Genomic DNA, 26,507 nt, shown 5'->3' with positions numbered 1-26,507 from the left:
TCCTCAATGGACCACAGAATCTGCGGCGTAGGAGAGCCACACCGCAACGCCGACTGGAAATCTGGCCGGGAAGCGGCCCACCTATTGCCCTGATGGGATTTCCCGGCGAAAGAGACGGTGATTTTATGGCCACCAACAATCGGTATCGACACACTAAGGGCTTAGCCAACGACCGGGGTCCTCACTTTATTTGACCGGGGTTGGCCTTGGCTTGGCATGAATGTCTGTAGGTTTTAGGGCTTGGTTCGCGGCGTCTCTGTATGATCAGCTTGAAGAATACCTGCTTACTTATGATCATTTCGAGGCTGTGTGTGTCAATCAGGCAGATGCTATAAATAAAAGTCTTAGAGGAAGTCCATGCCTCACGTGCGATCTGTACATGCCCTAGAGTCTGCAAAAGCTCTGTGCGGAGGGCGTCTGTGGCATATCCCGAGCCTACGGCACGGCTGGGGGTATGCAACTTGATCGACAGGTGGCATAGGGACCACCCAAGATTCTAGTTAGAGAAGTGTCAAGTTGATATGCCATATCGAATGCATATATTTAGATACGGCACACATATGCGTATGTTCAGCATTGGCATATTATCATTCTTTCAACTGATGGATGGTTACAGTAGATTTCCTTGGTGTGTGAAAGTGCCAAAACAAAGTTGCCCTCCTTGGCGGGCAACTAAAGTAGAGTGACATGGTCTATCAAGAACTAACCCCCGCAGATCCACCCTCTGGTCCACTCCCATACATCCGTCAAATAGCAGCAACAGCACCTCTCACCTGTTGAACTCCTTTCCCAAAGGAAGCAATCAGTCACAAGTGTCCTTGTCCTTGTGCTCGGTCTTGGAGGAGAGGGGTTGGAAGGCATGTCTTTTCGGCTCTTCCCTCCCGCCACGTTGGACGGGTTTAAAAGCCCGTCCCGCCTCCCTCTCCCTTCCGGCAGTAGGTTGACCTAGCCTGTTGCTTGATCCGTTTCGATCCAACAAGAGCGAGCTTGTTTTCGGCGCTGGTTCTTCCTGTGGGTTAAGCTTTTCAAGCCAAGCCAAGTCAAGCAAAGCCCAGCCAGAGAGACACACGCCTGCCTACTTGCCCTGCTGCCAAAGCAAAATTCGACGAGATGGCGACTGAAAAGAAACTTGGCGACGACGCCGGATATGAGTGTCCCGTCGAGGTATGTATTTACTTATTCCGGAGCCATTTTAGAGCAATCTTGTTTCCTTACACGGGACGATGCCGATATTTGTTCACTGGCTGACGTGCATGCAATAGGATGTCGGTACACTGCCTGCCAGCCCTCAGATTGACCCGGCTGCCGAGAAGGCGGTCCGACGGAAGCAGGACATGAGGATCATCCCTCTGTCGGCCGGGATCTACTTCCTGTGCTACTTGGACCGTTCCAACATCGGCAATGCCAAAGTGCTCAATGCCAGCACCCACCACGACTTGTTGAGTGAGACTGGAAGTAAGTAAAGCAAAGCAAAGCAAAGCACCCCCTGTGTTCGCCAGAACTTCCCTGAGACAGAAATTGAGATGCTAATATTGGACCGACTACAGTGACCAATTACGAGTATACGATTGCTCTCATGATGGTATGTTCTCCCTAACTCTAATGATAACCTTGCAGACCATGTATACTAACATGGCTGTAGTGAGTTACCCAATATGGCCATCCAGTCGAAGAACAACTGGGGAAGACGACTACCTGGCAGCGGACCGGGTGTGTATAGAATGGCTCAGTAAAGCTAACGTGTGACAGCTTCTTGGTGGCATACGGTGTATTTGAGGTCCCGTCCAACATCCTCCTGAAGAAGCTACGGCCGTCGAGATGGATTGCTTTCCTCATGTTCGCATGGGGAGCGCTCACCATCGGTCTCGGTGGCGTCCACAGCTATGCCGCCGTTACAGTAGTCCGCTTCTTGCTTGGAGTTTTTGAGGCTGGTCTGTTTCCCGGACTTGTGAGTATTGCCCTGATCGCAATTTGCGAAATGACGCACGATGACCATCTTTATTCACTGCTCTTCAGGTCTACTACCTGACATTCTGGTACAAAACTGAGGAGCGAAGCGTCCGCGTCGCCTTCATTCTGGCATCTGCCACTCTCGCAGGCGCCTTCGGCGGCGCCATTGCGTACGGTGTGGGCCACATGAACCAAGCGAGCGGCCTGTCCGCCTGGCGGTGGCTGTTCATCATCGAGGGCGCCCCCTCGTGCGTCTCGGCCCTCTTCGTGTTCTTGTTCCTGCCCGACTACCCCGAGGGTGCCAAGTGGCTGTCCGAGGAGGAGCGGGCCATCGCCGTGCAGCGGCTCTCGGTCGAGGGAAGCAAGGGTCACCACAATGCCATGACTTGGCCCGATGCCAAGGAGACTTTGTGTGATTGGAGGTGAGTTGACTGCGAGCCCCCAACTGCTGAGCCAGCAGCCATTTATTGACCATATTGCGTGTTTAGGCTTTGGGGTCACTACCTCGTGTACTTTGGCATCTCTACGCCGTTCAGCTCCTTGTCGCTGTTCACTCCCTCCATCACGGCTGGACTGGGGTTCAAGGACCTCGAGGCCCAGCTCATGACTGTGCCCCCGTACGCTGTAAGTTTACAATGCCTTCTGCGACTAACTTACCTTGTGATCCAATATTGACCGACGTCGTGATAGGTTGCATACGTGGTCCAGATCCTGACCTCCTACTCGGCCGACCACTTCAACGCCCGCGGGCTGCACTCGGCCGTCCTGGCCACCATCGGCGCCGTCGGGTTCCTCGCCTCGGCCGTGCTGCCCGCCGACGCCTACTCGGCGCGCTACGGCTGCCTGATCGTCGCGGCCTCGGGCGCCTTCTCCTGCATCCCGCCGCTGCTGGGCTGGCTGAGCTCCAACATCTTCGCCACCGCCTCCGTCGGCCTCGCCATCGCCCTCAACATCGGCCTGGGCGGCGCCCCGGGCCAGATCGTCGGCGTCTTCATCTACAAGCCCGAGGAGGCCAAGGCGGGCTACCCCACGGGCCACTGGGTCAACGCGGCCCTTCTGCTCATGGTCGCGGTGGGCTGCGTTATGCTGCGGCTCTACTATGGCTGGAGGAATCGCAAGCTTCTGAAGGCAGGCGGAGCCGGGGCTGGCGGCGATAGCGCGGATTCCGTTCGGTTGTTCAAGTACTAGACTCCGTACACGTAACTTCTCAGCCGGACTCTTCTGACTTGGAAATCCGCTACCCCTATTTCTCAGGGCGACATCTTAATTAATACTAATAATAATTACTTCTTGGGCACGGGATTGAGAACCCTCAGCTACGTACGTCAGTTTTCAAACTTGTTGCCTATATCGCCGCCGTGAAGAAATTTAATTTTGTACTCCTATATGAATCTAGTGGTCCGGTGAATTAAGGCGGGCAAACGTCCTGTGGGACTTCCTACTTCGCACAGCTGGTATCATCTAGACATCGATCGTGGATAGCGCCTATGAGGATTGTGTGATACATAATATGTACTGACTAGACCAATTCGCACAAAGTCACGCCAAACGTTGCTATGACCGGACACGAGATGGCGCATGTCCGAAGTGGCCGTAAGCACAGCACTTGAGCGCTCTGGGCCAGGCATATATATCAATACTCACTCCATCACTATATTTGCTTATTGTGTCTCAACCAATAGGCATGACGCATGCGTGACTTGTAACGGCCAACAACCTGCCCGCATCCCATCTCGGCTATTATTCCACCAAGGAATCTGCGATAGTGGCGACGTTCGAGAAGATCACGAAGTAGCCGATAACACCACCAACTACAGATACTAGTTATACCTCTCCTCGCTTCTGTTCTCAAAGGGAGATAAAATGGGCCTCAATGTCATCGTCGTCGGCGGCGGCATCGCGGGCCTCTCGGCCGCCATCGCGCTGCGGCGGGCGGGCCACGCGGTGCACGTCTACGAGCGCTCCGCGTTCGCCAACGAGGCCGGCGCCGCCATCCACATCCCGCCCAACGCGTCGCGCCCGCTGCTGGGCTGGGGGCTCGACCCGGTTCGGGCCTGGTTCGTCACGGTGCGGCGGAGCTACCGGGCTGACGGCGCGACGCTCGTCAGGTTCCACGAGATGGGCCACGAGTCCCTGAAGGACACGTACGGCGCGCCTTGGTTCTTCGCGCACCGGGTCGATCTGCATGAGGAGCTGAGGAGGCTGGCGACTCAGGAGGTTGGGTCTGATGGGAGCAGTGGTGGTGGTGGTGCGCCGGTTCAGATCCATTTGAACTCCGAGGTCGTTGAATTTGTGGGTGTGCACGTTGATGTCCATGGTCCTGTCAAGATTGAGCTCCGTTTATGTACTAACACAGCTCGGATCAGTTGCCAGAGTCTTCGTCTATCAAACTGGCTGGCGGTCAAATCATATCCGGCGATCTCGTGATAGCGGCCGATGGAATACACACAAAAGCGGCCAAGATAGTCCTTGGCCACGACAACCCCCCTCTGCCCCAGAAGGACTACAACTTCTGCTACCGGTTCCTCATACCTGCGGCCGAGATCCGGTCCGACCCGGCGACCAGAGACTGGCTTGATGGGGATGATGGGCGGATGAAGTTCTTCGTCGGCCACGATAAACGGCTGGTATCATATCCGTGTCGGAAGTAAGTTGAAGTGACTCCTAGATCCGCGACGGAACAGAGCTGCATGTGTAAGTACTTATGCTAACAGCTTTACCCTGCTCTGTCATCAGTAACGAAGAACATAACTTTGTGGCCATGTTCCACAATAGCGACGAAGCAGCTAACAATCCCGAAGGTAAGTGAGACGAACAAGTAACTTCGTTCACGATGCCTTTCTTCTTCGGCCTATATCTGACGCAGATGGACAGACTGGCAGGCCTCTGTAGACAAGTCGGAACTCCTGAAACGATATGACGATTTCCACCCCTATCTCCAGGCGATCATGAAGTAGGTGTTAAGCACCTTCCCACGCAAAAATGCGAGAACTGACATACAACAAAAGCAAAGCTACGATTGTCAAGCAATGGGCGCTGCTGTACCGCCCACCCCTCCCCGCCTGGCGAAAGGGGTCCCTCATTCTAATCGGCGACGCAGCACATCCAATGCTGCCCCGTAAGCCACACCCACAATCCTTATCCTATCCTAGAGTGGCTGGGGAGCCACAAACCGGCCCCTATTCCCAACCTTGAAGCACAATGCTGACGAGTAACACCGGTCATCCTTAGACCAAGGCCAAGGCGGAGCCCAAAGCATCGAAGACGGCGTGGCCCTGGGGATCCTCTTATCCGGCGCAACGACGGACCCGGAAGAGATCATCTCGCGCCTCGAGCTCTTCGAGTCACTGCGCCGAAACCGCTGCAGCGCCATCCAGATCCTGTCCAACGCGGGCCAGGACGAGGCGGAGCGCGTGCGGGACGCGGCGGCCAAATTCCTCCCCATCCAGGACATACCCAGTAAGTGAGGCCTCGACTGGCAGGATACATGCACACACACACACGCATATATGGCATTGCATCCAACACTTGCTAAAATATTAGAAGCTGACTGTTATTCATGGTTGTAGCAAGTACCGAGGAGTTCGTCGACTTCAATTTCGGATACGACGTGGTGCAAGAAGCGATTGCCCTCATGCGGCGGCGGGAGCCGGACTTCACGTTGCCCCCGGGCTTCTTCCAGTCACCAGCTCTGATGGGAAACCCATAAACCTAAGCAGTGGAAGTCAAGTACTGGAGATGATTCTGAAATAGGTGAGATGTTGTGGATGGATGAATTTGTGCGTATTGGTTTAGCAAGAACTGTGTTTTTATTCGTGAGGACCCCTCGTTGCTAGATAGATATCCTTTTACATGTCCAAATGCTATAAATGCCGATCCATGAAATAAATCGTTCAGCCAAAAACGCCAGCTCCTATGCTTGATATCATTCCACACATTCGTCGGTAAAATCGTAAAAATACACACAACCCCCTTTTTTACCCAACGAGAAAACTAAACTATCTAGTTAGAATTAGATGATGCATGTGTCTAAACATATATCGTAGGAATAATGACAATGTGTAATAATATATCGCCCCCAGATTGAGGCCGCCTCCTCATGGCCGAAGCATGTAGGATAGATCGGGGAGGTTTCGAATGATATCTTCGACGGCTTGGCTCATGCCCTCCTGCTCCTCCTTTTTCGAGGATTGGACTGGGCCAAGAATGACCTTAGCTGGAGGTTCCGTCTCTGGGATAGTTTGAAGCTTCCTCGTTACCGGAACCGGTGGTTCGGTTGCTTTGACTGCAGCGGGCACCTCGGGTTGCTGGCTCTGTATAGCTTGAGGGGCCGGAGTCTCGAAGCAAGAGAAGTCTGCAAAGGCCCAAGGATCGGAAACCTGATCCTTAGGTTCCTGACTTGCTAGGCTCTCTTGTTCTGTCGAGAACAAACTGGTAGACTCTGATGCTGGTTCGGTTGTTGGGATATCCCTCGTGGATCCGGAAATGCCCGTATCAGCTGAGAATAAGCTCGTAGACTCCGCGACCTGTTCCAAAGCAGGAACATCATCTGCATTCTCAGCACTGCTAGCATCTATAGATGCCTCTAGCCCCGGGGAGTCCTGCTGAAGCGTCGTTGGCCCCAATTCTTCGGGAAGGGCCACGTCTGGCTTCGGGCTTGAAGGTTCCGGGGTTCCGACATCGGGGAAACCATTGCTGAGACTGAGTCCTTTGGCAAAAGTGGGCGAGGCAACCATTTCACCCCACTCATCATCATCATCGTCATCTTCTGCCTCCGCCTCCCCAGATGGGCTGATGTGCTGGACTGGGGGTAACGGTTCTTGGGGTACTTGCTTTGGAGCAGCTGCTGGAGCAGGGGGCAATGAGAGTGAATTCCGGGCTGAATCCGTTCTAGGGGAGGATGTTGTCCCCGTTGCCAATGGTAACGCCGGCGACGATGGCTCGGGAGTCGCGGAGCTCCAGCCGAAAGCTTTGGCTACCACGGGCGGGCCAGACAAGACGTTTTGAGGTAGCGTAGAAGCCCTTGCCGTTCGCCCGTTGGGTAGCTCAGCGGAATCCCGCTGTGTAACCGTGGGGATGCTGCTTTTCGTAGCGGCTCGCGGCTTTCGAGCGAATATCTTGTCCATCTCGATGGGTGCAGAGCTCGAGTCCCAATTGAAGCCGCCAGTCCGCTTGCCTAAACCAAATGTCGGCCGTCCCGATATCGAGTCCTCTTCCTTCCATCTTTTGACAACCTTGATAGTCTCTTCGTGAACTTCTGAGGTGGCCCATTGGATCCTGGGGTAGTTCTCGTCATCGCCTGAGTTGTGTTTTCTCATAGACCCGTATCTGGAAATACGGTACCAGATACGGCGCTGCTCGAGATTGGTAAAACTGTCAGATATGATACGGTCTGGAAGCTCGCCGTCCCGATCAGCACCGTTGCTAGGGTCTTCAGGGCTGTTGGAGAATATCGTCTGGAGGCCATCCAAATCGACGTTGAAGCTGATAGGACCGAACTTCTCTATGATTTCTTGGACAGGGCCAGACGCAGATCGTCGAGTCTTGGATGTGTCAATGGTGCCAGACTCCTCAAAGTCATCTCCTTTGTCATCCGGGCTGGTGGAATCAGCAGTGGAACCATCCGGTTGCTCATCATTCACGATGGTCTTCCTTGAATCGTCAACATTGACCGGGGCAGAAACCGCATCTGTCTTGCGCTCGTCACCAGTACCGGGCTGCGAAGTCTCGCGCGATCTTTCCTTGCTCCGATTTTTAGACGATGTTGGCCTCTGTAGATCCACTGGTTCCTCTGATGCTGCTCTTGCAAGACCGTCGAACTTGTTTACCAGAAGGGCAATCTTTCCCGTTGCTTTTCTTGCGCTCGGCTGTTGTGGCCGTAGCCCCGCGTCCTCATCAATGGAGGTGATAGGCGAATCCTGGCGTTCCGGAGCACGGCCACTGTCATCAGTAGAAAAGGTCGAAGAGGGCCTGGACGGGATATCGTGAGGTCCAGCGTTGGCGTCGCCCTCGTCTTCTTCGGGCAACTTAGATGAGGCTAGTGTTATTGGAGAAGGACTCGACCTTGGAGGAGCATCTTCGGGTTTGAGATTATGGTTGCCAGTCGGGTCGGCGCTGGGCGGCGGCTGCCTAGGTGTCGCATCGAGCCAGGCCGAATCGGTAGCCCATGGGTCGGGAGAGGGAGGCGGGCGGAAGACGGATGAAGCGCGTGATCGCAAAGGGGGGGTTCAGTCCGGGCGAGCCGGGCCAAGAACCAACACTCTCCTTCTCGAAGATGGAGGAGGTTTTGGACCTTAGATGCGGAGTGCGTAAGGGCGAATCACGACCGGCCGTGGCCCACGGGGAGGCGTCTAATAGGTCGTGCTCTGACTTTGCCGCCCAGCCGCTGAAGGTCTCGTCGTCAGCCCATGGCGATGGGCCGGGCGAGTGTGTCAGGCTGGTGCCTCCAAAGAAGGCTTTCGGGGGCGGGTTGAGGAGAACGTTGTTGGGAGGAGGAGGAGGCGCAGCATCCGTGCTTGCCCACGGCGAGCCCCATGGATCGTCCATATTGGGGAGTGGGAGACAATGGTCATGTTGACTCGCGACAACAATCAAAGGTTATCATGAGCCGGAGGTCGTCGCGATCCATCATAAGTGGAAAAGCACACTAATCAAAAGATGACAACAGCAAGCATGGTAGGTTAATAAGATAATATGGATTATGTATGGGGGTGGCTCCACGCTGGCAGGCTGCTGGCTTGCATGGCTGGCCTCTCCTGAGCGAGTGAAACGGGAAACAGACTCGGAACAGAAGTACCCTCCGATATGGGAACCCGATTGCCGTTGTACCTACAGGAGCGAGATCAAAAACAGGAATGCGCATTGCTCAGGGGCAGGTACATGTACTTGTCTGCAAAATCGCACCCATGCTGCCCTGGCCGAGGATGCCGGGGGGCTGGTGGAGTACGGTTACTTCAGGCTACTTCAGCCCAGGCACCCAGATTTGCATAAATGTGCAGCACAGTGCTGGCCGTTGCTGACGTTTGCTGTGTGGCTAGTGAGGTACTTGGGCTTCCGTGGTCCATGTGCCGCCGTGGCTAAGACTTGGCCGATAAGCATGGGCCTCTTTCGCATTCGATCTCACATTGCATCATTTCTCCCTCAGGGCCGGTAGTGGGGGGTTATCTCGGATATGGAGGGGCAGAAGCTTTTATCGAGACAGTGACTTTTTGTACTCCGAAGCTGCTGATAAATGCAGAATCTCGTCGCCGATTATCGCTGGCTTTGCGCATATGATTAGAAGGGATTTTCATGACTCCAGGATTTCGGCTCGGTGTATTAAGCGCCTATCTTACCTAGGAAATAACAAAACTCGGGTTTGGAGTCGTTCGGAAATATTGTGGTTATTCATGGTCATTTCAGTGTCGTCCTAGTCAATAAATTTCCGCCATTCGTGGTTGCATATTCAAGGTTATTCAAGTGTCGTCCTGATCAATACACATCCCAACACAACCTACCATAAGATCTTCCAGACCACGACGACACAATGTCTTTATCTAAGGTCAAACACGTCATCCTCGTACGTATAGGATTGTATTCAATTGAAGGTGTTAGATCTCGACTAATCCAGTCCGTTGCTGCAGGTCTTGTCTGGGAAAGGCGGCGTTGGCAAGTCGTCCGTCACTACGCAACTTGCCCTCTCCCTCTCCCTCGCCGGCCACTCGGTCGGTGTCCTCGACGTCGACTTGACCGGACCTTCGATGCCGCGCATGTTCAATATCGAAGAAGCAAAAGTTACACAAGCCCCCGGTGGCTGGCTACCGGTTACGGTCCACGAAGCGAACCCCGAGGCGGGCGTTGGCGAACTACGATGCATGAGCCTGGGCTTCCTCCTGAAGGGCCGCGGCGATGCCGTGGTCTGGCGCGGCCCCAAGAAAACGGCCATGGTCCGCCAGTTTTTAACCGACGTACTCTGGGGCGACCTGGACTACCTGCTGATCGATACGCCGCCTGGAACTTCGGACGAACACATCTCTCTAGCTGAAACCCTCCTGAAGGATGCGCGCCCCGGCCAGATCGCGGGCGCTGTGGTGGTTACCACGCCCCAAGCGGTAGCTACGGCGGACGTACGGAAAGAACTCAACTTTTGCTCCAAGACGAGCATTCCCATCATTGGCGTAATCGAGAACATGGCTGGTTTCGTTTGCCCCAACTGCGCCGAGTGCACCAACATCTTTAGCAAAGGCGGCGGTGAAGTGATGGCCCAGGAATTCAGTGTGCGCTTCCTGGGTGCTGTGCCCATCGATCCACAATTTGTCATGTTGGTCGAGTCTGGAGCACGGCCAGTCTACCCCGCGGGAACCATGGTGAACGGGAAGGACGTGTCGGGGTCGACGGAGCAGGCCGCTCAAACAACGACGACCAGCAGAGTCGCAGCTTTGCTGGCAGACAAGTATCGGGGCTGCTCACTAGAGCCCCTATTCAATCAAATCACGCGGGATATTGTGACAGCCATCGGATGAAGCCAAGCCGAGCCAAGCCTCGGGTTTCAACACCAAAATGCGGCGACACTTGCAGGATATTCATCACCAAGACACGACAATAGATGTTTGTGAGAGCGTGTGCTGCAACCCTGAAGTCAACTCTATCTGTCATGGCCTTACATGAGGCTTTGGCGAGATGATGATCATCAAGAGGCAGTCAGTCTAGGCCTCTAGAGGGCGAGGTCTATTGTTGCCGTGGTGCAGTCATTACCGAGAAGAGCTCGGGGATATCCTAGCCAATACGTAGTACATACCGGGTGCGTGCCATGGTATGGTTGGAAGTAGCTTGGCAGCTCACTCTCTACCCGTCCTCTGGTTGGTGCCCAAGCTCCACTAGCGGGTGTTGTAAGCTGGTATGGATGCACACTCGGTAAGAAATTATGCCAGCAGGCAAGTCGTCTTCGAGTAGGTAGTGGTGGTTTAATCTAGATACTGCGAGTACGAATATACCAACTCCAATAAAGGAAGATAAGGCCGACGGAAAACAACCTTACTTGGCTGATGGCTGTCAGCCCAAGATACCCAAAAGTGTGATGGATGCCAAGGGAGGGGAGATCCGCTGGGTTTGTTTACCCATTCGTACCTTACAGAGGGAAAGCTGCGAGAGCTATCGTCGATTCGCCTAAAGGAAAACACACAAAAAATGCCGTGGCCCCACCTTAAATCTGCAAAGTGACATGACCTCACGCCTCAGAGGCTTGCTGCAGGATCAGAGAGGGAAAGGCGTCCCGCAGTGCCATGGGAGAGTACCGGTAACAGAGTGACCTGCAAGGAAATGCAAAAAAAGGTGCCTGAAGTGCAACCCACACGCACTAGGCGTTGTGGTTGCTGCGCGCACATGCATTCAACCATCCACACCCACCACCAAAAGCTGATTCACTGCTTTTGATTCGATTCGGCCAGGCACAAAATTCTGCCATAGTCACGGTCCTGATTCAAGAAAAATCTCTCGCTCCCCCGACCTAAACTGTGATCGACTCTTTGCCGACTCAACCACTGCCCACTGCTCCAGCGCAGATTTGAGATACAAATTATTTCCGTGCAGACGGAACCAAAGAAACTCTGCCCGTTTGGTTTTCAGCCATTCACCTTTGTCCGCTACTGCTGTCGCATTGCCTTGCCCAAACTCTATCCTCAGCAAGACCCTTCAACTTTTTTTTGTGTGTCTCTCCTCCTTCAGACGAGACGGACCCTGAACCCTTACTGCGACGACACGATACGCCAGCCGACTCTCGTGAAGACCACGTCTGGTTTCCAAACGCTTGCTGCATCTTGTGACGGATCTGGACCGTCCATGTTTCTCACGCAACACTCGAGCAGCTTGATCTAAACGATCCGAAACGACTTGCCTGACTTTACGAATCAGGCGCATTGTCCTGCCGTCGTCGTAATCCCATCCCATCAGTTCTTCCATGAACCCGGCGGACCTGCTACGCTTCCTCTCCAAGCCCGCAAAGTACGTGAAAGATAAATAAGCGCCATGGCATCCCGACTATTTACTAACACTCGACACATAGGCCCCGATAACCCCAGTTTTCACCGTCACTTCTTCACACCTCTCCGGTTTTTCTTACCAAACAACTACTACCCACCCCGACCACACCATCTTTGCAGATACCCTCGTCTGCCAGGCCCGATACTCCACCACAGGTATCGGTTTCTTGCACGAGCGAGGCTTAGATATCAACGAGTCACAATTCCTTCATCACAGGTCTTCCTCCTCCCGCCGCGCGGCCGCCCTCCTTAACGTCCCTCCGTGAGACGTTATAAAGCTACATACTTGCATTGCTGCTGGCGTAGCCAGCCTCTGATCCCCTCCCACCCACCTGTGGGCCTACTCTCTCAGACGAACACCGCAAGGTTCGTTTGGGTGGCAGTCAGTGCTCCGCGGTCGCTGCAGTACCCGCCGCCAACCCCGTCCAATCCATCATCGGCCCGGCTCGATCGATCGATCCTCACCGTAGGACCGTCCTAATTCGGGAGAAAGAAAAAAAGTACAGGAGTTGTGTCTGGTTATTTACGACTTGCACAGTCGCAGTACGGAGATGGTCGACCTTGACGTACCCACCAACCAAATCATCACGCCGTCTGAGGATACGCCTCAGTTGACGATCAATCATGAAGTCGCGGCAGATTTAGACTCGTCCAACGCCTTCGAGGGGCCCGAAAAGCTTCTCGAAGTCTGGTTCGCGCCTAGTGCGGACGCTCTTCCCCATGGAGTCAAGCCGGACGGCCTGAAGGCCGTGGCGTCCGACATCTGGGTCCCGATGCTGGACGAAGTCCACTGCAAGGTCCTCTCCACCATCAAGTCGGAGCATATTGATTCCTACCTGCTCTCCGAATCCAGCATGTTTGTCTTCCCTCACAAGCTGATTCTGAAGACTTGCGGTACCACCACCTTGCTCCGAGGCTTGCACAGCCTTCTTCGCATTGCCGCTGTCGAGGCTGGCTTCCCATTCCACAATGTGAAGAGTGTCGAGGACGAACACGTTGCGGCAACCCCGTACCGAGTGTTCTACAGCCGCAAGAACTTCCTCTACCCCGAGAAGCAGCCGAGCCCACACCGGAGCTGGAAGCAGGAGGTCGATTTCCTCGACGAGACATTCGAGCACGGTAGCGCGTACATGGTGGGAAAGATGAACGGGGACCACTGGTACCTCTACATCACCTCACCGCAGACCAACTCGCCGCCTCGTACTCCCGACGGCGACCAGGAACCGCCTTTCCTGCCCAGCGGCTGGAAGATTCCTACTGGGCTGGCCACGGCCTTCAATGGCGCTCCTGAGAGTAACGACGAGACCCTCGAGATCTTGATGACTGATCTCGATCCTGAGAATGCAAAGCAATTCTACTTGGATCGCGTGAGTGCGGTCGCGCGCGCCGAGTGTCCTAAGCAGGTTCGGGAGGCACAGCAGGTTGCCGAGGAGAGTCTGGGCGACTTGTCCGCTAGCGTCGATACGCTCAAGACGACCAGCACAGCCGTCAGTCACACAGATGAGACATTCGATGCCGCTAGCATGGACAGCAACTCGGACGGGAACGGTACCCACACCCCCATGTCTGAGCTGGCTGAGATCAACCAAGCTACCGAGGGTCACGTGCTTGGCACCGTTGTCTCGGATGCTTGCGGGCTTTCCGGAGTCTATCCGAAGGACAAGTACCCGGACGCTCGTATCGATGCCTACATGTTTGATCCATGTGGCTTCTCTGCCAACGGAGTTATCCCGTCCCCTCACACCGCCGAGGATGGCGAGAAGTCCACCCACTACTTCACTGTTCACGTAACCCCTGAGCCTCAGTGCTCGTACGCTTCTTTCGAGACCAACGTCCCTGGGGGACAAAAGGGCCGAGAGACGTCCGAGGTCATCGAACATGTGGTGGAGATCTTCAAGCCCGGCCATTTCAGTGTTACGCTGTTCGAGGCAAAGGGAGACGATGTAGCTAGAGGTGTTGCTCGCAACAAGCGTCTTGAGAAGATCCGAGGCTACCGTCGCATTGACAGAATTGTCCATGACTTCGAGGACTACGACCTGGTTTTCCGCTACTACGAGCGCGAGGACTGGGTTGGCGGATCGGGGCTCCGGGTTGGAGAGGAGTAAGCCTGGTGCCACTGACAGCTATCTGTCAGAAACATCATGATTTCATGCGCTTGCTTGGCAGCGTTACCATCTCTTTTCTGCGGAATTGGCTTCCATTTGCTCGTCTTTACGAACCTCCAATCATTGGGTTCTCGATCTTGATCTTGCACGCGGCACGCGGCACGCGACACTACGGATATTGCTCCATGACTGTTTGATTCGTTCTTTTCAGCTATACATCTAGCTCTATCTAAATGGCATATCTTAATCAACCCAACTTCCTTCTTGCTCGAATCTTGTGATGGCCATGTCTTGCTCCAGCTTCGTTGGGTCTATTCCAAACACGACTACATGTATTTGTGACATTGCACTTAGACAATCAGCTAAAGATACAAGACATGACCTAAGACTTGAGCAGGGCATCCTATGACATCATATGAGTGTGTTAGTTGCCAGTCATGAGTCGGGGACTACAAGGAATTGAGTTTGGTGACCTTGCCAACGCTGGTGCTGGGACAGTCTTGTGAACAAGGATCAGCCAGCTTTGCATGTCTTAGTCTTCACAGCCGCAATATCACCAAGGAGGTTTTTTTCCCATCAATCTATCTTAGGCCAGCGATACCCGAGAGAATAATGTAACATGGGCTCGCCTACGAGCCTACATTTAAGATTGGGTCGCTACAACCACAACGACTACTGCTTTCGGGTGGCACGATATACTATCACTCAATTCAATGAAACATCGTGGCTTTTTTTCTCTTTACATCACTTGACCTTGCCAAGGTGCGGTGCCCCCTGAGCTGAAAAGATCGAGACATTCTGCGATATTGCAGCTCTATTCTATCGATCGTTCAATCTATCATCACGGTGGCCGACGATGTCTCTCGAGTTCGCTACGCTGAGAGTTGTTAAGAGCCGGAAGGGGGCAACCAACCGACTGACTACATAATGAGGGCCTACGGACAGAGATGCCGTGTGGAAGAGAGAGTCTTCAGGACCCCTTTTCATTATCATCATTCATACACCATCACACCTTCTTCTGGCCTCTTCTTGTCTATCAAAGCTCAACATGGAGCTCACTCCCGTCATCGCCAAGTCCCTGGCGCCCACCGCTATCCTTCTTCTGTCCGTCCCCAACCTTGGAGCTGCAGCGATGGCGCTGGCGAGGAAAGACGGCCTGGTTCGCGATCGAGCTGTTGGCAAATTTAACATCCCCATTGAGGAGATCGTCCAGCTGTGTCCCAACCCCGACTTTCAGGCTATCGACAACACCGTCCCCTGCCTCAACTACACCGACCCTGCCACGCCTAAGGGCTACGGGCAGAGAGACACCTGTAGTAAGTTTGGGTTATCTTGGAAAAACCAAGACTGTCGGGTTTTGTGTCTACATGGGCAACTGCCATCTCATTGATATGTACTGATACAGTGGGCGGGATTGAGTAGTCAGCTTGGAGGGTTCTCCCTTGCACGTTGGATCGCCCCAGGGGATCTCGTCGGTCCAGATCTACGGCGATTTGAACTGCACGCTGTACAAGTATGTGCTCTTTTCATCTCCAACTTCCACCTCCAACACAGCAGCCATAAATACCGTGCAGGCGTTAGCTACTACATGCCTATAATGTCGACTAATCTGCAACTCTCCCCCCTACAGAACCAACGACTGCGAGCCCGACGAGCCTTCCAACGGTTATGTCATCCCCAGCACGGGTGAGAGCCGTCTGTCCGCGGGTGACGGGCCGGATGACCCTAATGCCATCGACGACAAGACGGTGGCTTTCCGGTGCAGAGTGCCAGGGGGCTCGCCGACCTGGAAGTACGGGCATCCTCCTGGCGCGCTCTTGGCATAGTGATGCCAAGAGTCCGACAGCACTCAGTTGCATGTCCCACATACGAGAGTGTGTCAGCTACCTTAGTCTGGCGGTAGAGGGGGCAGTAGAGGGTTGTCATCATTTTGTGGAGGAAGGAGATTTCAGACTTGTGTAAAGATACAGAGCAATTCGGGTTGGTTCATGGTGTAATTGTACTTGTTAACTGGGAGTTGAGATTGATTGCGACAGCGAAGTAATCAATGTAATTCGCTAACGCGGATGGCTTGATCTGGAAACCCCTGAAGTGCTCGACGATGATGACTCAATCATTGTGATGTACTTTTCAGATTGGTCTGAGTTCCGTCGATAAGCCTCTCATTCCACACTGGAAATACACGTCCTTAAAGAATCAATCGCTCAATATGATGTGCTATCCTTGACCTTATGCATTTGGCTGATCCGATTAAACCATCACACCTGAAGATTTGAGGTGGGCATCCCTTGTAAAGCAAGAAGGTCAATCAATAGTAACCATCATGCCTATTTGATCTCTCCTAGGATCTTCTGGACTTCTGCCACATCCACTTCATCTTTCCCTCCTGTCAGACAAGAAGAATGTACCCAAGATCCTCTCCCGTCTGCCTGGCGGTCCATGCCGAGTTGTAAGCATAACCCCCCGACATTGCCACTTCTTACGCCACCACCCGCGATGATCTCGATGGAATCGCCAGCCTTTGCAATGATCTTCCTCAATGTCGCGCTGTTTTGAACCGCATTCCCAGGCCCACCCGACGTCAGGATGCCATCGACGCCCATCTGAATGAGCGATGCCAACGCCGTCTCCCACTCTGCCAACGCACCCGGAGCTTCCTCGTCGGCACTATCTGGGTTATCGCAGCCCACAATTTCGTCAAATGCGCGATGGAAGACGGTCTTGTAAGGTCTCGAGGCGGCAACCAACCTCTGCATAGTCCTGGTTTGCAGAGCAACCCTTGCACCATCCTCCGTTTCTGTCTCGGTCAAAGCCCCAAACACGAAACCGTCGCCCCTCTCAAGGCGCATCGTGCCCGACGCCTTGAACGCCTCGATGACCCGCACCATCCCATCTATCTCGGCCTCCGAGTACAAGAAGTCGCGTTGTCCCTCTTCCCTCGCGGGAGGCCCGCGCGGTCGGATCATGACGCGCACAGGAACCTGCACATCTCTGAGTTGTGTCAGGTCTTCGATACTGGGCGTCAGACCCCCGGCCGGGTAGGACCCTGCGGCGTTGAGCTCAATGCGGGCTGCGCCGGCTGCGATGGCGGGGAAGGCGGAGGCGGGGCCGAAGATGGGGATTTCGAGGTGTGTGGGCATCCTGTCTAGTCCGGTATGTAGCAGCGCAATTTGCTGTTCTGCACAGGAAATGGAATCAACCCCTCAAGTTGCTGCTTATAGATCCAAATGACAGTAGAAATATTGGGGGAGAGGAAAGGGCATGCTTCAAATTGTGAGATTGGGTTATTACCGCATTGGATGTAAGTATGAAGTTCAAGAAAACTACCCAAAACCGTCCCGACTTACTTCCCCACTCATGCGAAAGGGGTCGTTCCTTCTCATCTGAAATAGGCAACAAAAAGCTGCATTCCATTGTTGCTACCTGCGAGAACAGCTTTCCAGCACCACGTATCTGGAATTAATTGAATTAATGATGCCATATAAATAAGCAAGATGTGCCGCATTGCAATGCCGCATGGCGCCGTATGCTGAGCAGCAGTCAGTCTCATGGTGACAGGATAGTTGTTGCGCTGGAGCAAGTAACTATTTGACTACATACATCTGAATGTTCTATCTGTTGGCAATGTGTGGCTACTATACCTAATGTGACTGTTGAAGAAGTCATGCCTTCTGGGGAATTTACTGAGTAGGTATACTCAGTTTAATCAACCTAATCAAATGAACCAATCTGGAAAATATCACTTATGCAATCAAGCTCGGGTATTTGTATTCTAATTCTTCATGTCTCCTATCTAGTCGTAATTTGCTCTTGCGGGTTTCTCGTCTTAGATGGGTTAAGTTTGCATCGGAACAAGGTTAGAACGATTTTAGTCCATTGATGCTTTTGCAGACCTCCTTAACAACCGGTGTGACGTTCGTTCAGTGCTGGAGGGAAGATGAACCCGGTGGGCGGGACGGCGGCGTTGGTGGCGATATTCATACCACCCTTCTTGTTGTTCTCAAGCCCCATGCCCGTTCGTGTGGACGATGGATGTGACCTCGTCGAAGCCCGCGGTCGGGCAGTGCGCCGCCATTCGCTTGAAGGCCTTCTGGGAGCCGTCGCTTAACATGTCGAACTCGCCGTACAAGGTGACGCTGTCGGCGTGGAACAGCTCGGGCTCGACCAGGGTTTTCTGGCCCCATTTGAGGTCTTTGCGGGCGAAGGCGCCATAGCCTGCCAGGACCGACTTGCGGATCTCGAATAACTTGTTGCTGTACTGCCAGGGCGCGGACTGTTGGTAGAGGTTACGGCAAGCATTCGTGAATTCATTCCAGGTGGTATAGTACTCGTCGTTGGTTTGCGTTTTCGTGGCCCCGCGAATCCTCACGATACCCCCAATGAAAGGCAGTACTGTAGTAGCGTGACACGCCGACTTCCCGAATGATCCGGAGTGCCACGCCCGTCCAAAATGCTTCCGAAAAGGAAGTGCGTTACGTACTCGTGCGGTATTCTACCGGTCCATGCGAGCAAGCGGAGAATCTCCTACGTTCTCTTCGCTTTCGAGCCCTGGCGGTACTTGTCGACCTTTTCAGCAACGTAGAGAAACGTCTTGCGGAACTCGGCTATAAGGAGAAGCTCTAGGAATGTGACTTCCTCCGATCACTTGAGGCTCTGGGCCGTTCTGGGCCACTTGATCGTGTTCCGGATGACGGTACGGACCACAGCACGGAGCTCTTGCTGAAGCAATGGTTGAAGCCAGGCGACGTACTCACCTTCATCAGAGATGAAGGAAACCAAAACTTCAACCTGGGCATCATCCGGTTGGGGGGCAGAGACGCTGCTATCAATTCGATACCATACTCCTTGATGGCGTAGAGCTGGCCGGCATCGAAGGGTCGCTCGGACGCGGAATTGAAGGTCGCCTCGCAGGAGCCGACGTGGACAACTGGGTCCAAGTCATAGAAGTACCTCTAGAGGGGCCCAATGCCGTTGGAGAAGCGGTCCGTTTTGGCTTACCAGTCGCCCAGACCGGCATCGTCATTTACGCGAGGGTACTCGTTACCGAACCAGCCGTCGTCAAGAACGAACAGCTTGACGCCGGACCTTTCTGCCGCCCTCGACGAGTTCGCCACGAAAGCCGCGGCCCGTGCAGGAAATGATGGTGGTGTCGCTAGCCATCGTGGTGGGGTGGTGATCATTCTTCGGGGGGTGGGTTGGCAAGGTTGGGAAGGAATACCATGAGTGAACGCCTGTTTGACTTACGGCTCCGAGGGCTGATTCGACCTTGCTGCGTTCGTCCGCCACTCTTCAAATCCTTTAACGAACGCGAAATATGTTGGTTGGTAAGCGTTTGTCCCCTGTTTGATCTTGACGGCCACCAGTTTGCCGTCGTTCTTGCTGGCGGCCTTGTATACGCGGCCAAAGCTACCTTTGCCGATCAACTCCATTGAGTCGTAGACTGGGACTGGCTTTCCTTCCTTCGCACAGTCTTCCTCCCCCATTTCTCGCATCTTTCGAGCATAGTCAGTGATAGGCGGTGGCCCTGGAATGCTTGGCCGAGTGCCGCCGCTCTCTGGTTATCAAATGCGTTAGCGGGAAGGAATGCCATGAGTGAACGCTTGCTTGACTTACGGCTCCGAGGGCTGATTCGACTCCGAGGGTCGATCCGACTTTGGGCGTTCTCCTCGCGCCAGATCTCGTATGCTCCAACAAAGGGGCGGAAGGCGTTTGCTCGCCGAACAATCTCGGGCATGTCGCCGTCGTAGTACTCGTCACGGAGCCACCTGTGATACAATTGATTGCCGGTCAGTCTTTCTGTTTATATAATTGGATGGAACCCTTACTTTATGTGATGAGTGGTGGACTTACTCGTAGTACCCGGTCATATCATCGCCGCCATTCCAGAAGATGTTGGGTGAAACTGCCATGAACTCATTTGAAGGCAAACGGCTCACGATGCGGTCCATGAGATGATTGATGTCCACGTGCTTGTGCTCTTGCTTCAGCTCAAGGTCCCTTGCGTTCTGCCGCTACCTAAGCGTCAGTCCCCCGGGGTAAGTGACCCCGAACTACTCTGCGGAGTGCTGCCGCGTTCTGTCGGTCTGAAGCGTTTGGGGGCAGGAAGGCCACGTTGGGAATCGGAGGGAGATCCATCTGGCCGTGGCCTCACTGGAGGGAGAGTAGGTGGTGATGACGAAAGGGGCCAGGGGACGATTCAGAGCCGCGTGCCGTCTCAACTTGAGGGCCGGCGTTCCGGTGTGAGGTGGTGCACACCTCAGAATGTATTATCATGAGCAACAGGCGACGCCATACGCATCCCAACTTTTCAAAAAAGGGCGTAGTGAGGTGGGAAAACATCGTCCATACCGGGGGCATGGGCATGACCGGCAGACGCAGAGAGGATGTACTGGTCCTCTGGGAGGTTGGTGGCTCAACCTTTTATCCGGTAAATGATCCCGTCTTTACCCATTCTTCTTACTTGCTGAGTAGGATGGGTGCCTGCTCCACCTTTATCTCCTTTTCTTGCCGTCTGGCCACTCACCCAACACCTTCCAGATTGCCTCCTTCTCCGATGATCGCACAGTCACTGCCAGCCTGCCGGTGGCCGTAGCGACGAAGACACGAGCTCGTCTGGATCCCTCATTCATGACCCTTTCTTCCGACATCGTCGGTTTCACGAAGCCCATGTTCTCGGACTCGTGCGCCATGCTTGAAGTTGTCTGACTTGCATAGGCTGCGCCCGTGCCGCTTGCGCCAGTTACCCTTCCAGATGCCCTTGCCCGCAGTACAAGCGACCTCGGGGCGGTATTGGCGGATCTTGGCTTCAAGGGCCCAATCTTCTGTTTGTCTCAACAGTTCCATATTTGGCTGCTCTCTCTATTGCGTGTTCTCCCTTATGAGCATAATAGTTAGCAACCCTCGTCGTCTTGGTAGAAATTGTCCAGCTTTTCGCACGGCGGCATGTCGTAGGCGTTACGTGTAGTGACGAGAGATTCCTTCACCATGTCCTTGCCGCGGACTTCTTGGCTGGCAGCCCTCCTGGCGGTATTGCTCCGGGTAGGGCTCGCGGAAGAACTGGCCCTTGGTCTCGGAGTTCTTGCGGGCGTCGATCCAGGCCCAGCGGTCGTCGATCCAGCCCCAGTTCGCCAGCTGTCGGACGCGGGAGGCGTCGGCGTTGGACTCGAGCATGGCGTCGTGGCCGACGACGAAGTAGAGGGGCTCCTGGCGTTCTTCCTCGGAAGCAGCACGGGCGTAGGCGCCGGCGAGGACGGCGGGGGCCAGATGAGCGATGGCGAGCTCGAGCTCGCCTTGGTAGCCCTCGTCCTCCTCGAAGCCCTCCATGATCCTCTCCACGTTTGCGAGCACGCTCTCGAGGTCGAGAGGGATCGGGTCGCCACTAGCGTCGAGGGGCTCGGTGAGCGAGAAGGGGCGCGGGTCGCATCTCTTCTTGAACTCGACCAGAGTAGGGCTCCGAGCCACTGGATCCTCGTCGCCACCAACGACGGCGGTGGCGACCAAAGAGATATCAGCGCCCATTGACTCGTAAGTGCCCACGGGTGGTGCCAGACTTCGTGCTGCTGCGATCCTCAGCTCGTCCGTCGCTGTCAAAAGGGGGAACACGTTGCTTCCAACCATGTCGGTTACCAGCTCTACGACGGCGAGTGACAGAGTGCAGAATGGACTCGCTGCGAGCGATGCCAATGGGGGGATCCTCGCGCTCAGTCTGCTTTCACTTGCTCCTCCAGAATAGGATAAGGTGAGCCGAAAACTCACATTCGCTGTTGGTCTCGGTGTCCAACACCCATTGAAAGTCGTAGTATTTCTTCTCCCTCTCCTCTATCAACAATCTGAAGGCCTTCTCCCAGGCCTTAGCATCGGCGAGGACCTCCTTGTGGTTGTTGAGCATGGGCCGGGTGAAAGAGGTGATGGATGGGCAATGTGATTTTTGCCCTCGATTGGGAGGTGGCCTTCAACCAGGGGAGAAGCAGTCGATGCCAAGTGACTCCTTATCGAGTCTTCGGCATACGAGAGAAACAAGATATTCTCGAAAAGAAATGAGCGAAACATCATGTTGTCGAACACCGAGTCGCGGTGAGTCGCGGCGTACTGGAAGACGCCCTTGATCTGCGGCATGTACAGGGTAGCCTACAGGGTAGCCATGCACAGCCTAGGTCTTTCCCAAATGAGTCTCCTTGTCAGTCTTGTCATTATGCCATGATCAAAAGCGATACTCTTGATCGCCTTGAAACTCCATGATACGAGCCTCTACCAAAGCAGTACCGGAATGTGCATGATAGTATGTCTATTTGAGACTTGGTGGTTGCACTAAGGGCGAAGCAGTACAAGGTAAGCGATGTTGAGCCTTATTCAATAACGTATATGAGTTTGTACTGACTGGAACGCATGGAGGTGAGTGTCGACATTTTATAATTATACCGGCGGCTCCTTCCGTTGCTTGAATTTTTTGAACCGGTTGGCTGCCGTTGAGCTGCCGTTGAGCTGCCGTTGAGCTGCCGTTGAGCTGCCGTTGAGCTGCCGTTGAGCTGCCGTTTAGCTGCCGTTTGATACGTGTAACTGTTAGCTTATTCGCGTTCTAAGTTCGGTTGGCAACTGCAATTTTCAGCTTACCTGCGTTTTGGTACCGTTTGGCAATTGCAGCTTCCAATTCATCATCGTTTAGATCCGTTTGTCAATTGCAATTTTCAACTTATCTTCGTTCTGAAACATTATCGTCAACCCATCCTCAATTTGACGAAAGGCATTTTTTACTTCCTCTTTCTTCTGCAAGTAAAACTTCCGCGAAAATGGTACTTGGTGCGCGGCAGATGATTGAATTGATGGCACATCTGTATTCTGGTAAGCGTAGGCTCATTCAATGGGAGTCAATCTCTGATGTTTACTACTGACCTATCATTTGGGGATGATGTTGCTGCGCTCACGCTCGAGCTCTCGCGATTGGTTTGGTCACATTGAAACATTTCTAGCAGATAGATTCCATCCATACCAGGTGCAGCAGACATAAAGGGCGCTGTGAGTAATCCAGGAACCAAACCAGATATCCTCCGAGCTCGGATTCTCCTGGTCGCGACCACGAATCTCTTCACTTGCCGGGTTTTGAGCAGGACAAGGAGCACCAGCGACAGGAATGCCATAGGCATGGTTCAGTGCTGCCCAGTACGCCTGTGGAGCCAAAACAGGGTCGCTCATATAAGGGGCGGCCCATGACATCGATGGGGGTAGGTACTGGGGGTGCGGGGGCATCATTCCATTCATTCCAGCAGGCAAGAAAGGCGAGCAGTAAGGCGAGGTGGTGTACACCGGGCTACCGTACGAGGGCCAAGCAGGGTATGGAGAGACTTTCTGTGGTCGGTGAATTGGTTCATAGCCATTGGGCCGAAGAGGCCATCTTGGGCAATTGCATGGACCTCGGTGCGCCCTGGGGCGTGTAGGCTGGCTTTGCCGGCCCAGACTGCGGAGTATACGAGTGACCGGCGGGTGGTAACAGCCTCAGCTCCAACGATCTCGACGCGGCGGGGGATGTAGGGGTTGGGAGCCTCTCGGACTGACCCGGCAGCCAAAGATGCGTCGGCTAGACATATCTTCAACGAAGAAGATGGTGTTGTTCGGGTCGGTAAATTGGTTCATAGCCATTGGGCCGAAGCCGGTAGAGCCTTGCTGGAAGCCGTAGTTGGGTTGCTGCTGGGCCACGTACTTGGTTTCCCATCCCACCGGAGGGGGCTCTTTGGCAGGGTTGCCGAAGTTCTGGAACTGGCCATCTTTTCGACCTCGATGGTCCCGGCTACGACTGGTCTCACGTCCACGCTACTCGCGCTGGGTAGCTTCATGAGGGTTGTACATGTACGACTCCGTGCGGTTCGCGTCACGGCGGCTGTACAAGTGACAGGGCACTACGAGTATGCTAGCCCACGTGCTTCTCTCCCGCCTCCAAGAGGAAGACCGCTCAGCGTCTCCAACTTGAGGAAGTCGTGGATGTCGAATCTGTTGATCGACTCCTAACGTCCCACCAGGCCGACCTCCAAGTGCTTCAGCGTCTTCTTGTTGTGCCGGAAAACGCTGGACAGAACTGACCACCAGCCAATGTTCTGGAACTGACCACCCGCCAGTGTTCTGGAACTGACCACCACCAAAGAAGGTGGTGTTATTCGGGTCAGTAAACTGATTCATGGCCATTGGGTTGAAGCCACCGCCGCCCTGCTGGAAGCCGTAGTTTGGCTGCTGCTGGGCCATCCACTGGTTGTTCATGCCACCCGGAGGCGGAGGCGACATGACACCTTGAGAAGGCACAAGGTGTGCCATTTGAACTGATTCATTGCCATCGGAAATCATATCTTTGATCGTGCAGAGACTGGTGTCAAGCTGGCTGAAACTTGCCCGGGCCTGCGGGACCCTTGTGGTGAGACCTCTCCCTGTGTCCCAATGGCACTCGTCGTGGTCCGGACGAGCCCGGTAATGCTGGATCAGGCCGTGACGGCTCTTCATGTCCACGGTCTCGGTGCAGTCGACGCACTACATGGTCCGTGCAGCGTGCAGCTTGGTGTACTGGCAGTCCTCGGCGCCTTGGTGCAGGTGTGAGGCCCATCTCTCTTCTCGCTGCTGGCTAGCATAGTGTCGTCTGCCCTTCAGCGTTTGGACTTATGTTGGTATATGGGAGGAGCTGACTGCAGTTCTTGAAGCTGGTGAACACCAAGAGGTGCACTGCATTGGTTGATCATGCCATCCGGAGGCGGCAGCGACCCTGAGAAGACACAAGGTTTGTCCTTTAAACTGATTCATGGCCCATGGAGAGATGCCTCTCTGGTTTCCTTCTGTAGCGCTTCGTGTTCTCCATTGACTCGGGCTGGCTAGTAGGTATATTAGTAGAGTGTCTCGAGACATTTGGGGAGCAGCGAAACTTACCTGGCCACGAAGACACACAATCTTGCAAGGAAGAAAGCCTAAGTATCAACTGTCTTGTTGGAGGAGCGGGTATGACAGATCTCATGCTCGTCTGACTGATGGGTTATAGAAGTGACGCCCCAAGTGGCTGCCGAATGGTGTCGTTCTCAGCGGTCATGACAGCTGCGTATGTCAGGGGTAGAAACATAATGTGCATGTTCCTTGGGTGTGTCTTCCCTCTCTGTAAAGTTGGTCTTTCGAGCAGAGATTTCTCCCCAGTGAAGTAACGCAACTCTCTGAGTAGAAGGGATCCCTCGGCCTCTTTGTGAGTTGGTGCGCTTGCGGATTGGTCAAGGAGCTCTTGCACATAGGACGGAGGCTGGTGCATAAAAGCGCACGGACCATATAGATCGGGATAGTGAGCTTCGCGCACGGACCATGTATCTTGTCATAACAAAGTTGTGCACGGATTGTACTGTGCACAGAGATGCACGGACCAAGCTCCCCACGACCTTCTTGGCCCCCTTTGTTCCAACACTTCTTGGCCCCCACCGAGTTACGCTGCCGCCAACGTAGTTCTGGAAAGTGACTGTTTCTAGAGACATATCAGTATCGAACTCGATGATGATGAAAATTTGAAGGGTGATGGCGAGCTTACTTTTGCGCGAACCCCCACTGTCTGGACAGGGCTTCCACCATTTCTGTACTGCAGGGGCAACCAACCTCCAAAGATGGTATGACAAGGGCGGCCCTCCCTAGGGCGTCTCTGGAACATGGTGCTCATACTGCCCATCGCTTCAACGGCATCCACATCGTTCTGTATTCAGCAGCCATGTCTGTGGTCTTTTCAGAGCTTGGGGCCGGGTGGAACATCTTCGTCTTCGTCGTCGTCTTCCTCGTCCTCTGCGAGCAGGACGGCCTTGTTGGTCTCGGGATATATGGTGGCCTAGATGGCGATGGAAGAAAGAGAGGTTAGCTAGTGGGTGGTATGGAGTTGATGGGGAACGAAGCTGGCCAGCTGACCGGATTGATACTCGTGGAAAAGACTTACAATGCACTGGCAAGATGCGAAAGGCATGTTCTTCTTATCGCAACGAATCTTCACGAAGACTGCAACCATCTCCAGCTTCTGGCCAGTCCTCTAGTCAGACTTGTTCTCTTCGCCAATCTTACCGCCATCGCTCTTCCTTCTGCATTCCTGATGCAGTGGAAGCTGGCCACAGCAACACGTTTCAAATAAGATATCGTGTGCTGGAGGGCTGGAAAGGGCATGCTCTTCTCGCCCGAGGGATGGATGGCGTTCTTCTTGCCTCGAATGCCTCTGATCCAGCTTGATTTTGGCCATCTCGCCATCGTCGCTAGCCTTGCCACCATCCAACCATATGTTTTTTCGGTCCTATGCCGTTTCTCGTGTTTTTTTTCTTTCTCTTTTTTCGTCTCTTTTTTTCGTCTCTTTTTTTCGTCTCTTTTTTCGTCTCTTTTTGTTGTTTCTCTTCTCTCTATCTCCAATACATGAGGCAGCCTTGAGCCAAGCCTTGGACTTGTCTGTCGCCGTGTC

General features: G+C 54.0%; 12 protein-coding genes across 12 annotated transcripts; 6 read left to right on the top strand and 6 right to left on the bottom strand.

Moving 5' to 3' along the window:
* Positions 1-1,110: 1,110 nt before the first annotated feature.
* PG985_014538 (uncharacterized protein) lies at positions 1,111-3,138 on the top strand (the record flags this gene model as incomplete). The annotated part of the gene is made up of 8 exons (XM_066834304.1): positions 1,111-1,164; positions 1,263-1,455; positions 1,548-1,582; positions 1,647-1,714; positions 1,750-1,948; positions 2,017-2,372; positions 2,439-2,574; positions 2,641-3,138. 8 exons carry the CDS (start codon positions 1,111-1,113, stop codon positions 3,136-3,138), a joined length of 1,539 nt encoding a protein of 512 aa, XP_066679044.1.
* A 675-nt stretch (positions 3,139-3,813) lies between these two features.
* On the top strand, positions 3,814-5,659 carry PG985_014537 (FAD dependent oxidoreductase; the record flags this gene model as incomplete). The annotated part of the gene is made up of 7 exons (XM_066834303.1): positions 3,814-4,260; positions 4,317-4,597; positions 4,687-4,751; positions 4,825-4,903; positions 4,959-5,068; positions 5,182-5,409; positions 5,520-5,659. 7 exons carry the CDS (start codon positions 3,814-3,816, stop codon positions 5,657-5,659), a joined length of 1,350 nt encoding a protein of 449 aa, XP_066679043.1.
* Positions 5,660-6,047: 388 nt separating this feature from the next.
* On the bottom strand, positions 6,048-8,496 carry PG985_014536 (uncharacterized protein; the record flags this gene model as incomplete). The annotated part of the gene is made up of 2 exons (XM_066834302.1): positions 6,048-8,075; positions 8,209-8,496. 2 exons carry the CDS (start codon positions 8,494-8,496, stop codon positions 6,048-6,050), a joined length of 2,316 nt encoding a protein of 771 aa, XP_066679042.1.
* Positions 8,497-9,475: 979 nt separating this feature from the next.
* Positions 9,476-10,451, top strand: PG985_014535 (uncharacterized protein; the record flags this gene model as incomplete). The annotated part of the gene is made up of 2 exons (XM_066834301.1): positions 9,476-9,508; positions 9,573-10,451. 2 exons carry the CDS (start codon positions 9,476-9,478, stop codon positions 10,449-10,451), a joined length of 912 nt encoding a protein of 303 aa, XP_066679041.1.
* A 2,066-nt stretch (positions 10,452-12,517) lies between these two features.
* On the top strand, positions 12,518-14,071 carry PG985_014534 (uncharacterized protein; the record flags this gene model as incomplete). Its single annotated transcript, XM_066834300.1, has 1 exon — positions 12,518-14,071. The coding sequence occupies one exon, from the start codon at positions 12,518-12,520 to the stop codon at positions 14,069-14,071; it is 1,554 nt and encodes a 517-aa protein (XP_066679040.1).
* A 1,048-nt stretch (positions 14,072-15,119) lies between these two features.
* On the top strand, positions 15,120-15,897 carry PG985_014533 (uncharacterized protein; the record flags this gene model as incomplete). Its single annotated transcript, XM_066834299.1, has 3 exons — positions 15,120-15,387; positions 15,494-15,584; positions 15,702-15,897. The coding sequence occupies 3 exons, from the start codon at positions 15,120-15,122 to the stop codon at positions 15,895-15,897; spliced, it is 555 nt and encodes a 184-aa protein (XP_066679039.1).
* Positions 15,898-16,398: 501 nt separating this feature from the next.
* Positions 16,399-17,211, bottom strand: PG985_014532 (CutC family protein; the record flags this gene model as incomplete). Its single annotated transcript, XM_066834298.1, has 1 exon — positions 16,399-17,211. The coding sequence occupies one exon, from the start codon at positions 17,209-17,211 to the stop codon at positions 16,399-16,401; it is 813 nt and encodes a 270-aa protein (XP_066679038.1).
* An 860-nt stretch (positions 17,212-18,071) lies between these two features.
* Positions 18,072-20,019, bottom strand: PG985_014531 (kinase-like protein; the record flags this gene model as incomplete). The annotated part of the gene is made up of 6 exons (XM_066834297.1): positions 18,072-18,463; positions 18,822-19,021; positions 19,070-19,252; positions 19,316-19,625; positions 19,685-19,836; positions 19,922-20,019. 6 exons carry the CDS (start codon positions 20,017-20,019, stop codon positions 18,072-18,074), a joined length of 1,335 nt encoding a protein of 444 aa, XP_066679037.1.
* A 407-nt stretch (positions 20,020-20,426) lies between these two features.
* PG985_014530 (uncharacterized protein) lies at positions 20,427-20,776 on the top strand (the record flags this gene model as incomplete). Its single annotated transcript, XM_066834296.1, has 2 exons — positions 20,427-20,498; positions 20,609-20,776. The coding sequence occupies 2 exons, from the start codon at positions 20,427-20,429 to the stop codon at positions 20,774-20,776; spliced, it is 240 nt and encodes a 79-aa protein (XP_066679036.1).
* A 249-nt stretch (positions 20,777-21,025) lies between these two features.
* Positions 21,026-21,959, bottom strand: PG985_014529 (uncharacterized protein; the record flags this gene model as incomplete). The annotated part of the gene is made up of 2 exons (XM_066834295.1): positions 21,026-21,654; positions 21,827-21,959. 2 exons carry the CDS (start codon positions 21,957-21,959, stop codon positions 21,026-21,028), a joined length of 762 nt encoding a protein of 253 aa, XP_066679035.1.
* Positions 21,960-23,875: 1,916 nt separating this feature from the next.
* On the bottom strand, positions 23,876-24,553 carry PG985_014528 (uncharacterized protein; the record flags this gene model as incomplete). The annotated part of the gene is made up of 1 exon (XM_066834294.1): positions 23,876-24,553. One exon carries the CDS (start codon positions 24,551-24,553, stop codon positions 23,876-23,878), a length of 678 nt encoding a protein of 225 aa, XP_066679034.1.
* A 1,243-nt stretch (positions 24,554-25,796) lies between these two features.
* PG985_014527 (uncharacterized protein) lies at positions 25,797-26,302 on the bottom strand (the record flags this gene model as incomplete). The annotated part of the gene is made up of 2 exons (XM_066834293.1): positions 25,797-25,895; positions 26,123-26,302. 2 exons carry the CDS (start codon positions 26,300-26,302, stop codon positions 25,797-25,799), a joined length of 279 nt encoding a protein of 92 aa, XP_066679033.1.
* Between the last annotated feature and the right edge of the window lie 205 nt (positions 26,303-26,507).

The sequence above is a fragment of the Apiospora marii genome (assembly GCF_038362585.1).
Source record: "Apiospora marii strain CBS 49790 chromosome Unknown utg000011l_segment0_segment0, whole genome shotgun sequence".
Classification (NCBI taxonomy): domain Eukaryota; kingdom Fungi; phylum Ascomycota; class Sordariomycetes; order Amphisphaeriales; family Apiosporaceae; genus Apiospora; species Apiospora marii.
The sequence above is the reverse complement of the archived record's forward strand: the minus strand, read 5'-3'. Positions and strand labels throughout refer to the sequence as shown.